The sequence below is a fragment of the Lynx canadensis genome, chromosome F1 (genome assembly GCF_007474595.2).
Source record: "Lynx canadensis isolate LIC74 chromosome F1, mLynCan4.pri.v2, whole genome shotgun sequence".
Lineage (NCBI taxonomy): Eukaryota > Metazoa > Chordata > Mammalia > Carnivora > Felidae > Lynx > Lynx canadensis.
The window spans coordinates 43,237,523-43,252,251 of record NC_044319.2 but is presented as its reverse complement, the minus strand read 5'-3'; the positions used below and the strand labels follow the sequence as shown (position 1 = coordinate 43,252,251).

Below are 14,729 nucleotides of genomic sequence, written 5' to 3'. Positions count from 1 at the left end.
GGGCCTGGCCTCCACGCTCAAGGCTTCTGGTGAGCAGGTGATCTGTGCTCTGGCTGCACAGCATGATCAGGCCCCGGTAAGTCCAGCAGATGCCTCTCTTTGGGACTGAACCCCGAGAAAAGGGTAAGGACTCTGCTGCCCTCTCGTGGCCACACCAGGTCTGGCTGCTGCTGTCTGGGTTTGGGGCTGTTTGTCTTCTTCGAGCCCTAGAAAGCAATCTCCCAATCCCCTCCCCCTAGAAAGTGCTCTGGGCAGCCAGAGGGGGTGGTGTCACCTCACTTCCCTATCACGGAGGCCAGAGCTTTGGCTGCACAAAGTAGGACGGGAAGGGTGCACGATGGCTTGTTCAGGGATGGATCCTGAAGGAAGAAGGACTCAGGCCAACAGGGGAGGCCCAGAGTGTTACCCAGAATGCCTGGGTGTGGGGAGAGACCCGGTGGTTTCCACGGGGATGGCCTCATCAACTAACACTAGACAGGATGCTTTGAAAATTTAGAGGATATTTATTTTTCAGGAAGGTCCACCACAGCTGACAGGCACTACCCTCCTCCGCTCTAAGGGATTTCTCTTTTGTTTTTCGAGAAATGCCCTCTCTTCTTGGAAGTGCCTGTGGGAAGGCTGGGATGTGAAGAGAAACCATACACGACACTCCAGAGCCTTAAAAAAATAAAGCAACAAACAACCTCCTCCACACAAATACACACATACAAAATAAACAGATGTATAAAAGAGAGGCTATGCTCCTCCCGTCCTGGCTGAGGGGTGCTTTGGGAGAGTGGGGCTGGGTGGCTTCGCCCCCCTTCCCCTAGCCAGGATTATCCAGAGGCGAAATGGTATGGAAGTGCCCAACAGCCAAGAAGAAGGCCCTGGCTTCCGAGAGAGGACAGGGGCAGGGCCTCTATCTCTCCCTGGAGCTCAGGGGGGACAAGGTACAAAGGAACAAATAAATAAATAAATAAATAGAACCCAACATGCTCCCAGAGGCCTAAGGGCTTAGGCTGAGGCTCGGGGGGCCCCTGGGGCCTGTTTCCCTGAAAAGAGCAGATCCAGTGACAGGCAGAAAGAACAACAGGGAAAACACAAGTCCTAAAGCTGTACTCCACCTGGCCTCCAGAGCCTGCGTCCTTCATATCCCGGGAAGGGCCCAGCCCGGAAGTGAGCCTCAAACCAGCTCTGGAGGAACCAGGGGTGGACCGAGCCTGCCCTCTGGCCCGGCAGGTGCCCAGAGGCTGGGGGGACCTGCCCTCTCTCCCTGGCATTCTCTGAGGCCAGCAGAGCCCCACCCCCCGCTTGCCGTCTGGCCTTCACCCCGACCATCTCCGCAGGAGGGAACTGTGGATGTCTCCAGGTTGGGCTCTTCCCTGGAAGGATGGGGCGTGGCCCTCTCCTGCTCCTCTTCTTGACCCTCCTGACTTGCTGCATCCTGAGTCCGCTGGGAGAAGTCCTTGTGTGACTGTAAATAATCAGAACGGTCCATCCCGGTGTCCTCCTCTGCTCCATTTGGCCACGGATGTCCTCACTGTGCCCGGCCAGGGCTGCGCTCGAGGCTCCCTTCAGGCCAACAGGGAGAAGGCGTCAGACAGAAGCAAGAACGGAGAAGGGGGCAGGAGCTGCTGGAATGGACAGTTTGGGCAAGAGGCCAAACCAGACACACGAACAAGTTCAAGGGACTCGGGAGTCCCCGGGTCCCTCCTGGAGAAGCGTGGCCATCTTGGGGCCGGGGGGAGCACGGGGCAGGGGTGGGCTGGCCGCTCAGCTGGGCAGCAGCACGTGCTCCAGGAGGTAGGTGAGGGAGTCCCAGTGCTTCCAGAGGAGGAAGAGGACGAGGACCAGGAGGGCGGTGCTGGTGATGCGCAGGCGTGTCTTCATGAGGGGCGTGATGAAGCTGGCGATGGTGGACACGAACACCAGCAGCACGGCCATGAGCGCCAGGATCACGTTGATGAACTTGCCCAGCAGAGCCCGTGCGTTGGCGTTCTCCACACCCTCCAGCTGCACGACCTGCTGCTGCTGCTGCTGCAACTCCAGCTTGGTGACGCGGGTCAGGCAGGACTCCACGGCCTCCTGCGGGGGGGAGGGGCGCGTGGGAGCTCAGGGTGGGCTGAACCCTACCCGCCCCTCAGAGAAGGTGCCCGTGCACAGGGCGCCCCCTGCAAAGGCCAGGCGGAGGCGGGGGGGGGGGGGGTACAGGCTGATCGGCTGCAGCTGGGGGCAGTGCTTTACGACGTTTAGTGCTTTACGACATTTAGGGTGGTAGGAGACGGATGTGGTTGATTCGTGTGTGTGTGGGGAGGGGAGAGGGGACACACAGCTGGCCCAATCCCCTGGAACTTCCTCTCCAGGCAGCCTGGAGCCCGCAGATCCCGATTATTCACTGGCAAGGCTGCCATCGCAGAGCTGGGGGCATGGGCGGCCCTCGCCCGTCGGCTCGCACAAATCCAGCCTCGGGCCTGCCCGGCTCCTATCTCCGCCCCGCACTGCCCTCTTCAGCCACGCGCCCACCTGCGCCGCCAGTGGACCCGCCTGTGCCCATCACCCCCCACTTGGTAAAGCCCTCACCCTCCGGCCGCCGACAGCTCTCTCGGCACGTCTGGGGCCTCCCCGGGGCCAGTCTCTGGTCGTACCTGGATGTCCCGAGCCCTTTCGTAGGACTGGTAGGCCACCTTCTCCTCCATGCTGGCCAGCTCCTGCTTCAGGTTGGTCATTTCATTCTGGTGAAGCTCGGTCAGGTCATTGAGCTGTTCTTCCAGCCGCTCGTACCTGGCAGAGGGAGAAGGGGTGACTTCAGTCCTGGCCCCCTGACCTCCCTTCTCTCCCCAGGATCAATTTCGTTCCTCAAAACACGCAACGCGTTCAGTCCCCTTCCAATTTTAACAGCAACGACAACGAAAGCTACTCTTTATACGGTGCTGCTTCCAAGTAGGCATTGTGCCCAGGCTTTACCCACGTTATCTCCCAGGATCCTCACCCCCCCCTCAACCCCACGAGACAAGCACTAGCATCATCCTATTTCACAGATGAGAAGCCTGGGACAGAGAGAGGTTAAGGAACCTGCCTAACGTCCCACAGCTCATGAACAGAGGACTCAGGGATTAAACGCCTTCGGCATGAGCCTGTAAGCCCTGGACTGAGATGCTCTCCTGGTCACCAGGGACACAGCGACACAGCGACACGATCCCTGCTCTGCAGGCACAAAGTATCAAAAGGTGACTCTCATGTGGGGGTAGTTAGTTTTCAGGCAGGGACCCCCCCTCAATTTTCTAACCCTTCTTCATATATATGAAGAAAAAGGAAAAGAGCTAATTAAGGAAAAGCTCGCCGAGAATCCCAGGGAGCAAGTGACAACCAAATGACACAGGAGGGGCACTGAGCAAGAGGGCGCGGAGCAGGTGGGGCGGGGAGGGGCCGGAGACTCCAGCTTCTGCCAAATGTTTAACCTGATGGTGCCAGAGGTTTACATAGTTTGACTTTAGAGGTTTGGACTCGTCAAACCTTCATGAACCCTAGGAGTAGGGATCTGTGTTATTGCCGCGGCACAGACCCGGAGAGCAGCTGTGGGGGCACTAAGTGCTTTGTTCAAGGTAAACAGGAAAGAGCAGAGCTGGGCTTTGAACCCAGGGAGCCTGGCTCGAGAGTCAGTGCCGTTAGTCCTTCCGGAGGAGAGGCCATGTAGCTGGCCGTGTCCCTGCCTCAGTTTCCCCCTTCTGTACACGGACCACATAACCATCAAGCAGGGATGTTCAGAGCTCCTGAGACAGGCAGAGCCTTCTCTCCATCGGCAGGTCAGGCCCCCTAACCCTATCTCCCAGCCGCTCTGACCAGTCTGGAGGAAGGCCTCCCGGGGCCTCTTCTGGCTCCTTCCGGCAGCCTCAGACCCTTCTATGTGCACCTCCACCTGCCTCTGCGAGCCGGAGTCTGAAAGCCGGTGCCCCGCCGCTCCGGCCGAGGCCCGGCCGGGCGGCGGCTGTGCGGGAGGGGTGGCGCCTACCTGTAGCGCTCCTCCTGCAGACACTGGGTCATGTAGGTGTAGTCCCTCTGCAACTGAGCCTTCAGGTCCTCCATCGAGTCCTCCAGGTGGGACTGTCCCTCCTTAATCTCCCGCAGCTCCTCCAGCAGAGCGTCCAGGCTTCCGGGGGCCCCGTACAGCGTGTTCGACTTGGGGCTCCCTAGCGCCCCCGCCGGCCCAGCCCCGGAGTTGCTGCCCGCCCCGGCCGAGCTGGCGCTGGCACTGGAGCACTCGTCATCGCTGCCGTACTTGGGGCTGGACACGAGGGTGGCGCTGCCGCTCAGCGCCCGGGCCGCCTCCTCGGGGGGCCCGTCCTCCAGAGGGTCCTTCAGGTGGGCGATGTTGTCGGCGCTGCCAAACTTGTTGCGGATGAGGCTGGCGAACTCCCGGGGCTTGGACACCACCGCGGTGTGGGTGGCCTGCGAGAGGCCCGAGAGGCTGCCCTTGACGCCCTCGACCACGCCGCCCCCGAAGCCACTGATGCCCGCGCGCACGTTGGCGCCCACGTCCTTCAGGCCCTGCTGCATGTCCCGCAGCACGTCCTTGGGCTGCCGCGAGGGCCCGTTCTGCTCTATCTCCTTCAGGCGCCGGCGGTAGTGCTCCAGCTTCTTGTGCAGCTGGGCGATGGTCTGGGCCGACTTCTGGTTCTTCTTCTCGAACACCTGCTTGATGCGCGACACCTGCTGCTTGTCCGCATTGTTGGCCAGCTTCAGGTACTCGGCCACGTTGTCGTCCCGCGCCTCCTGCTCGATCTTGATCTGCTCGGTGATCTTCAGGATCTTCTGGTGCAGGTGGTCGATGGCAGCCTTGGTCCGCTGAGGGTCGGGGGCCCCGTCCGGCACGTCCAGGCTGACGGGACCGTCGGCATCACCGTGGCCGGGGCCGCCGGGGAGGCTCAGGGCCACAAGGTCTCCCTTGTCAACCTGGGGAAGGAGGCAAGAAAAGCAAGCGTCGGTAAATCGTGACACTGTGGGAGGATACCCTCCTATGTCCGTGGACACCTCTGGCCTTGGTTTCTCTGCCTGGGAGATGGATGCAGGAGGAATAGGAAGCTTCAGGGCAAGAGCCCCCAATAACCACAACCGTAGCAGTATTCCTTTACGGTGGCCATTTTGTGTAAAAGATTTTACTTCTGGGGCGCCTGGGTGGCTCAGTCTGTTAAGCGTCCGACTTCAGCTCGGGTCATGATCTCACGGTTCGTGAGTTCAAGCCCCACGTCGGGCTCTGTGCTGACAGCTCGGAGCCTGGAGCCTGCTTCGGGTTCTGTGTCTCCCTCTCTCTCTGCCCCTCCCCTGCTCGTGCTCTGTCTCTGTCTCTCAAAAATAAATAAACGTTGAAAAAAAATTAAAAAAAAAAAGTTTTTTTTCTAAGTAATGTCTATACCCAACGTGGGCCTCGAACTCCCAGCTCCGAGATCAAGAGTTACACCCTCCACTGACCGAGCCAGCCAAGTGCCCCTACCCATGGCCAGTTTTGAGGGGCTGTCCCAGCTGCGATCCACTTAATCCTCATAACATCCCTAAAATGCAGTCTAGGCAGATCTGCCCCTCCTTTGGCCCAGAGAGTTCAAGCAAGTTGCTCAGGGACACACAGCCACAAAAACACAGAACTTCCAGCCAGAGCTCTTCTTGCTCCGTCACACGGACCAAGTATGCCTGAGGAGAGTCACAAGACTGACTTCTCAGAGACAAGACAAGCTGTCCCTCTGGACTCCACCTCCCCCAAAGGCTCCTGCCTCAAACAGCCCTCTCCCCCAGAGCTGGCCAAAGCCTACACTTTGGCCCTACGTAGGCACAGGAAGCCTCCCCACCCGTCCCACCCCGGCTTTCCTAATGCAGTTCAGCAGGTCCCCTGCCTCTGTGGATACCCCTTCCAGCCCCTCCATCACCTTCCAGCTCTCCTGAGTCGTCAGCAACCTCTTCCGCTTCATGACGGCGGGAGCACCCGGCCCTGCCCGCTCTCCCAGACGCTCTCCCAGACGCGGGAGAGGAGCACAGCCCCACCCACCGTGCTGGCCAGGTCCTGAGGACTCAAGTCCCAGGAGCAAACCCTGGGGGCCAAGGGCAGCAGAGACCAGTCTGGGGGCCTGAAGGTACCAGGGCCTAGCTCAGGAGGGGGCAAATGTGCAGGACGGAGCAGACGGTCCCTTTCCAAGCAGCAGGCAGGTTTCCCAAGCGCATGAGGGTGGCACAAAGGAGAAGAGAAGCCGAGAAAGGTTGGGGGGTCGGGGTGAAAGGAAGGGAAGGTCCCAGGAGATAGGAAAGATGAGAAACCGCGGGGTCAGAAGAAAGCAGGCGGGCCTGGAGTCCTGCTCTCCCAGGGCCACCCCCCCCCACCCCAGCTGCTGGAGGACCTCTCTGTCCACAGCTGAGTCCCCTGTGTCTTATCGCCATGCAAGAACGGAAGCAGCAGGAAATGGCTCAACCCCATGTATTTTTACACACAGCACACCCCAGGACGGCCGGGTCAGATCCTTCGCTCTTCATGTGTGTGGGGCGGGATGAGGTACAGGTGGGGGAAGGGGTTATAAGCGCAAAGCAAGTGGCCCGCTTACCCACACCAGAACTGGAAGCAGCCTGTGCCAATTACAGGCAGAAGTCACTGGACCCGGTTTCTGCCGAGGTGCAAAGTTATTGGAAAACACTAGTGAAAACAACAGTCCTGCCAAAATCAGGAGCTGGGGAGGGGACGGGGGCGGGTGGCTCCTCTGTGGGCTTCCTCTGGGGCCTTTCCAGGTCACAGTTCTGCTGGGGATGCTGGGGACAATGCCGATCCCTTCTCCAATCTCTCCTAAAGTCGGGACTTGCCCCTTACATTGGCTTTGGGTCTCCCTTTGTGTCCCCTGGCCCTCCCTCCAGGGGCACATGTCTTCAGAACCCTGCCTCTGAATTTCTGAACTCGCGTACCAGAAGAGCCAATTCCACAGCCTCCCTTAAGTGATCTGTCCCAAGGTCTGTCACGCCAGTGCGACTTAAAACCCCGTCCTGCAGTTAAACCCCTTCTTCCTGTGCTATGTCCTACAGTGATGAAACCTGTCTCTCCCTGACCCTCAGTATCCCCACCTGAGAAGGGGGATAATGCTATCTACTCTCAGGTCTCTGTGAGGGTTGCACAAGATGATGCCTAGCAAGCACTTAGCCCAGTGTGGGGCATACAGAAGGCACTCATAAATGCTGTCTGGATCCAGGCAGCACAATTCAGGGGGGCAGGGGAATGCAGTTTCATTAAGAAATTACACCAACCAGGGGCACCTGGGTGGCGCAGTTAAGCCTCCGACTTTGCTTGGGTCATGATCTCACAGTTTGGGAGTTCGAGCCCCACGTCGGGTCTGTGCTGACAGCTCGGAGCCCGGAGTCTGCTTCGGATTTTGTGTCTCCCTCTTTCTCTGACCATCCCCAGCTCACGCTCTGTCTCTCGGTCTCTCTCTCTCAAAAGTAAATAAACATTAAAACAAAACAAAACAAAAACAGTGTAGACCGAGGGTCCAAGATTGAAAATTCATTCATAAAAAAAAAGAGATTATCCCTACCAGTGCACTCAATATTGATACTATAGCATAAATATTGAACTACAAAAAATTAAATTCTCTAGGAACACGATTTTTAAGATTAAGCAATCTGGTCCTCTTCTAAGGCTGCTGTGCTTCCAAAGAGGCTCAATTCTCTTTCTCCCTCTTTGGGGGAGAAAAAACATCCGGAAGGTGAGTTTTGGGTCTGAAACATGGCTTGATGCTCGGCCCTCGGCGGTGCTCGGCTGTCTCTATGATGAGCAGAGAACCTGCCGCAAGGACTAGGAGGGGTATGCGAGCAGCTAATGAGACAGGGAAGCCGTGAAAAGTAGAAGTGCTTTGGGACTCCGAGGGACTATAAAATAGCAACTCTCCCCCTACCTTGGCTTTACTCCGGCAGCTTAGTGTCTCTCCTCCCTTGATTTAGAGTCTGTCTAGCTTACAGATGGAAAAGCTGAGTGGAAGCTGGCTGCGAAATCCCCGGGAACGAGAGAACAGACATTCCTGGGAAAACAAGCTGGGGCCTCACGGTGGGCTGGAGTGGCCTGGGGCTGGGCTCCTGGCCCCCTCACCTGCCCCTCTTTCCTGCCCTGGGGCCCAGACTCGAGCCCGGGGGTCCCTCAGCAGGACACCAGCTCCTTGCTGCCCCTCCACTGGCATCTGTCACACCTGGACCCCGCTGGGCGCCTCCAGTCACAGAACACCCCCACCCTGTCCTCCTCCCCCACGGAGGAAGGTGGGGGGTTCTTCATGCCTCCCACCCCAGGACACCCCCCCTCTCCCCATAGCACCAGTGGCCCTTCAGGACTGAACCACGACAGAGTGGCTAAAGGAAAGAATGCCAAGGAGGTGGCAGGCAGAGGCACCAAGAAGGAGAATACTTTAACAAAGGAAGGAGAGTTCAAGCATAAGATGACAAAACTATGAAGGATGGAAAAAGCAGAAGAGGGGAAAGAGATCTGGAAAAAAAAAAAAAAAGCACACACACACAATAACAAACAAAAAAAACACAAGGAAAAGCAATGAGCCTGTGGCATTATTTACGATAGCCAAGATGTGGAAGCTGGCCCAATGTCCGTCCATAGACGAATGGATACAGAAGAGGCAGAGGACGTGCGTAGGGGAATAGTACTCAGCCATAAAAAAGAGTGAAATCTTGCCATTTGCAACTACAGGGATGGAACTAGAGAGTATAAAGCCAGGTGAAACAAGTCAGAGAAAGATAAACACCGCATGATTTCACTCATACGTGAAATTTAAGAAACAAAACAAACAAAGCAAAAAAGAGACAAAAAACACAGACTCCTAAATACAAAGAACAAGCTGGTAGTTGTCAGAGGGGAGGTGGGGGATGGGTGGAACAGGTGAAGGGGATTAAGGGGACACTTATCGTGGGGTGCCTGGGTGGCTCGGTCAGGTAAGAGCCCGACTCTGGATTTCAGCTCAGGTCATGATCTCGCAGTTCATGGGATCGAGCCCCATGTGCTGACAGCGCGGAGCCTGCTTGGGATTCTCTCTCTCCCTCTGCCCCTCCCCTCCTCGCATACATTTTCTCTCCCTCTCTAAAAATAAACAAATAAACTTTAAAAAAAGAGTATGCTTATGATGAGCACTGTATCATGCATAGAATTGTTGAATCATTACCCTGTACACCTGAAACTAACATAACACTGTGTGTTAATTATACTTCTATTAAAAAAAAAAAAAAAACAGCACGGAGACAGGACAGAGAGCCCATGCAATGCAATGGAAAGAGCACCAAATTTGGAGTCAGACACCAATTTAGAACCCTAGCCCTGTCCCTCACTGTCCACGTGCCCTTGGGTATGTCATTAACTTTACTCTATTTTCTCACCCGGAAACGGGAGGGGATTTGACCTACCCCCAAAGGGTTGTCAGGAGAATGAAATAAAACACTAAGTGAAGGCAACAATCGGTACAATCTCAGGGCATACAGCAGGTGCTCAAAAACAAAATTAAGTGACACTTCATATTCACTAGTGTGGCTATAATTTTTAAAAGGAAAATAACAGGGGGTGCCTGGGTGGCTCAGTCGGTTGAGCGTCCGACTTCGGCTCAGGTCACGATCTCACAGCTCGTGAGTTCGAGCCCCGCGTCTGGCTCTGTGCCGACAGCTCGGAGCCTGGAACCTGGAGCCTGCAGCCTGCTTCCAGTTCTGTGTCTTCCTCTCTGCCCCTCCTCCACTCATGCTCTGTCTGTCTCAAAAATAAAATAAAAACATTTAAAAAAAATTATAAAAGGAAAATAACAAGTGTTGGCAAGGATGTAGAAAAACTACCACAGGTATTCATACCTTGCTGGTGGGAATGTAAAGGGGAAGTCCCTGTGGAAAACAGTTTGGGGGGGGGGTCCCTTAGTTTGGGGGATTTGCCGTAGAATTGCCACATGATCTCGCAATTCCACTCCTGGGTATATAGCCAAAGGAATTAAAAACGGGTATTCAGGCACCTGGGTGGCTCAGTCGGTTAAGTGTCCGACTTTGGCTCAAGTCATATCTCACAGTTCATGGGTTCGGGCCCTGCATCGGGCTCTGTGCTGACATCTCAGAGCCTGGAGCCTGCTTCGGATTCTGTGTCTCCCTCTCTCTCTGCCCCTCCCCCACTCACGCTCTGTCTCCCTCTCAAAAACAAACATTTAAAGAAAAAAAATTTTTGAATGGGTGTTCAAACAAGTACGTGTACACATGTATTCATAACAGCACTTTTCACAATAGCCAAAGGGTGGACACAACTCATTTGTCCATCAACCAAAGAATGGGTAAACGAAGTTGGTACATCCATACAGTGGAACATCATTGGGCCATAAAAGGAATGAAGTCCCACCGATACACACGACAACGTGGATGAACTTTGAGAACATCACGCAAAGCAAAAGAAGCCAGATGCAAAAGGTCACGTGCTGAAGGATTCCTTTTATATGAAACGTCCAGAAAGGTTAAAGCCATAGAGACAGAAGGCAGATTAGCGGTGGCCAGGGGCTGGGGGGCAGGGGAGGAGTGGGGAGTGGGGAGTGGCTGCTTAATGGGTCTGGGTTTCTTTTGGGGGTGATGGCAATCTTCTGGAGCCAGACAGAGTGGTGATTACAAAAAGCTGGATGTAGAAGGCCAGGGGTCCTCCCACCTGCTGGTTCCGGCCACCGCTCCAACCAATGTCCTATTACAGGGTTGGTCTGTGGGAGGGTCTCCTGGTCCTTCAAATCACTGTCTCATTTTCAACAGAGCCAGAGCTCTTTCTAACTCACTCCCAATCCCGTGTCCTGAGGCCGGGTACAGATCACTCAACCCCCGGTCAGTGGTGGGTGAAAACTCCCTGGGTCTCCCAGCTGGAGCACGGCAGCGAGTGGGCAACAGAGGCACCATTGCTCCTCTCTCCAAATTGTCACAGAGTTTCACTTGGCCCAGGCCACTCAGCCCTCTGTCCGTGCCCAGCAGCCAGCACCACACCTGGAGCTGCGGCCCCAGCATCATGGCCTTCCCACTCCACTCTCCTAGGTACCTGACCCCAAGATTGATCCCCGTGCGTGGGCCAGGCAAGTTCTTACAAGGAGAATGGTGGAGGGAGGGCCATGCTTCCTTCATGATGCCCTTCCATGCCGGGCAACCAGGGAGGCCATGTCATGCTCTCCGCTCATGGTACCTACCAGCCGGGGCTGAGGTCACAGACCTTGTTCTAAACAGTGACTGAGGTCCAAGAAGTCCTGGTGAATGTTCTGGAAGAGCCAGAGATGGGATGTTGTCTTAAGTGTCCAGGGTCCAACTTTCCCACTTCCCCTCCCTGCTTCCTGCACCCAGAAGCACCCCCTCCACATGGGCTCGCAGAGCCGTGGACTCCCTTCCCTGTCCCCATCCGGCAATTCCGCATGAAGCCGGATTAGGCATGCTGCCAGATTACAGGAGCCCTGGCTCCTGGGGGCCTCCCAGGGCTCCCACCTCCTCCCAGGCCTGAGCTCATGTCCTCTGTTAACCCGGGGCCCTGCCATGGGGGCAATGGCTCCCCGTCTTGCACACCAGCCCAGCCGCCCAGATCCCTGAGGCCGGGAGCACACAGTATACTCTGTAGGGACAGAAAGCATCCAGGCTTTCGTGAAGCTCTGTGCAGGGAGGAGAAGGTACTGGCTGCTGTGAAATGTGGAGCGTGGTGCTATTTCTCGGCAATGGAATAAATTCCACCTGTGCTCCCAGGTTCCCACAAGACTGCAGAGGGCTCCCAGCCTGACGCCCCTCCCCAGGGGACAAGCAGCCCCTTCCTGAACTTACAAAGTACTCCTGTTAGGGTCCCCAGGGCAGGCTGACACAGAAGATGAGGACTTCCTGTCCTAGGTCTCTGCTCAGGAAAGCCAACACGAAGGTCACTCTTAGACAGACAGATACACACACACACACACACACACACACACACACACACACGGAGAGGGGAGGGGAGGAAACAAAGAGTTTTGGAGCTTCTTTGCTTCCCTTTGGGAGAGCAGGGCAGTCCCTGTCATCCTGGGACAGGTGGCCTTCAGGCTCCCTCCCAGGGCGGGGAACAGGAGGGTCTGGGGTCTGGCCAAGCAGGTTGAGATCCACATGGGATGTTGCTCTTGAGCAGGGCCTGGGCTTCCAGCGACTAAGAGCCCAGAAGGCCAAGTGTGATGGAGGCTGTTGGGCCCGCGTGACTCAGCAGAGGTGCTTCTATCTGCTGACTTCTGGCCCCGTGACTCTGATTTGAGCACCCCTCTTGGGATAGAGAACACTCAGATTCACTTTTTCTAATCATCCCCAGAGGGAAAGGCCAGGGCCAGGATGGAAAGGAACATTCATGGCCAGCTAAAATCCTTCTGCCTAAAGAGGCCATTTGACCTTGCGGGGAAGCTGGGAGGAAGGGACCTGAAGTCTCCCACACCAACTAGATATTCCAGCCAGAGCCGGAAAAATGACCCGAAGCCCCGGTCCTGGAGGCAGGGGCTGCCCCCATTCTTCTAGATCAGCAGGCACAGCCTGCCGGGCTGCTGGCTCTTTCTCTTCCTGGTGAGGAGGTGGGGGCAATTTGCGGTTTCTTGTTCGGTCCCAGCTCTGGACACCCCATCACAGCTGACCCATGCCCCCCCACCCCCACGTGGGAAAGGCACAGGGGAGGGGAGAAGGGGAAGGTACCAGCCCACCCAGCGGTTCCTCCGGTGCCAGGGAGCCTAAGCGGCTTTTCTCCGGAGGGCAGGGAGGCAAATGCTTAGGCACTTAATGGAGTACACGTGGGGCAGTATGTATACCCGGGTCTGTTCACGGGGGTCCAGTGGGGTGAAAAACTCCTGCAGCAAGGCCCCAGCCCCTACAAGGGGGATTCGAGAGGTAGGAGCCCGAGGGCCCTGGCTCCTCCCTGCAGCACCCCATCCCTTGTGGCAAGGCATAGGCCCTCAGCGGCCTTACAGAGAGTCCCATGCTGCCACCTGGGATTTCAGAGTGCAGGGCACAGACACCTGAGGAATGCACTCGCTCGCCCTTTCAGACAGCACCTGCGATCTCCAGGCAGATGGGCACCGGGTGGAGGCTTCCATCAGACTCTGCCTGCAGCCAGCAGGTACCCACCCCTTCCCAGACTCGGGCCTCAGGGCTACCCTCTCCTCTCTCTCCCCCAGCCCTCAGCTTCCTGTCCCTGCTGACAGGCCCACCCATAGGTTCTGGCCCAGTCTACACCTTCCGCTCAGCTACCACATTCCCTGCCCTGCTCAGAACGATGCCCTTTTCCACACGAATGTCCTGCACACTCTGCCTCCTCACCCCCACAGGCTCCTGCCTCGGGGCCTCCTCCGTTCTCCACCCTGCAAATTCTCCAAAAGCTCCAGGCGCCCAAGCACTTGGTTCCTTCTGGACTCCCCACTGTCCACCTGGGGTCAGTGCTCACGGGACCCTCACACCCCGCTCTCCCTGTCCAAGTCTTTCTGTAGACAGAAGCGACCACATCCAGGCACACCCCTTCCACTTAATTGCACACCAGCTCCTCTGGCCCCAAGAAGAGTGACGTACGGCCTACTGGTTTCTAGAGGCTTCTGAGCCAGGGTTCACCTGTGCTTCTGCAAAAGACTCCTGCCCCCGCCCCCACCCCCACCCCAGGGGCCCTCCGGGCACTCCTCAGCCTAGACCTGAAGGCCTGGTGTTCGCCCCCTCCACCCTCCCACGGAGTTCTCTGTAATGGAGAGGGGGCTACACCTTGAGAGACCAGAGGGTGAGCCCAGGCCGCCTGGCAAGCAGCACAAATGGCTTTCTCCCATCCCCGCCCAGTAACCTTCTCCCCGTCCACCCACCAGGGGCCTCACCTGTGCGGGTCCCGTTTCCCGAAGCCGTGCCGGTGACGGGGCGCCAGAGGCTTTGAGGCTCCAGCTCTCCAGGGGCTGGGCCAGGCCCCCGGGGTCGCAGTCCCTGGGCAGCACGGGGCTTGCCAAGGGAAGCCGGGGTCTGCGAGCAGGTGTGCCCAAGCTCCCAGGCTCTGCAGCTGCCATCTCCAGCCTGAGGCCCAGCCTGGGGATTAGGGACGGATTGCTCTGGGAGATTTCCCCTGCCCTGGGGCTCACAGGCTGCTCCTTCCCATCTGGGAGGAGACAGGCAGGATCACTGAGCGGGGAGACCCAGCCCTAAAGAGGTGCCCCCGCCACCACCACTCTGCCCAGCCCAAAGCTCAGCTGTCGCCACCATGAGTTCAGCGTGCATGAGGACACCCAGGTGTGACAGGCAGCACCTCCAGCCCCCGTGGGGGGTGCAGCACATGGAGACATGTGTACCTGCATCACTCATCCACCTAGTGCAAGCCCGGAAATGCCTCCCACCATCAGAAGCCCCCCTGACAAACAGAGGCACAGTCCACTGGCTCCCTTCTTCACCTCCTAAAGGAAGTAGGGCTCCTGGCCAGGATGAAAAGGAGGTCTCTGGAGCCTGGAGGGGACTTCTTGTTGGATCCTAACACAGCCAGCTCAGCCTGGAGCACCCTACCTCTCTCCCTTCTGCCCCGCTAAAGCCTCCATCACTCCCAAGCCATGCTCCCTAGCCAAGAACTCCCTGGAGGGATCAGAATTCAGCCAGCATCACCTGGGGGACCCCCGCAGCTCTGAGATATTCTTCCAGAAATCCACTCTCTGCTCAGACACCAATACAGCTCCTTCTCCGCTGGCTTCTGCTGCCTATTCCCCGCTCTCCTCCATGCCCCATCCCCCCCCCCCACTGCCTCC

The 14,729-nt window shown here is 57.2% G+C and overlaps 1 protein-coding gene across 5 annotated transcripts in view; it reads right to left on the bottom strand.

Moving 5' to 3' along the window:
- Positions 1 to 480: 480 nt before the first annotated feature.
- Positions 481 to 14,729, bottom strand: part of TMCC2 (transmembrane and coiled-coil domain family 2) — a 41,100-nt gene continuing 26,851 nt past the window's right edge. For 4 of the 5 annotated variants that reach the window (XM_030302225.1, XM_030302226.1, XM_030302227.1 and 1 more), the window contains 3 exons: positions 3,989 to 4,929; positions 2,625 to 2,760; positions 481 to 2,064 (listed from right to left, as the gene is read on the bottom strand). In XM_030302225.1, coding sequence (XP_030158085.1) covers positions 1,753 to 2,064; positions 2,625 to 2,760; positions 3,989 to 4,929 — 1,389 coding nt within the window. In that variant the 3' untranslated portion in view covers positions 481 to 1,752. Of the gene's footprint in view, positions 2,065 to 2,624; positions 2,761 to 3,988; positions 4,930 to 5,894; positions 6,285 to 14,729 lie in introns of those variants that run through there. The other variant, XM_032591689.1, reaches the window with a different exon arrangement.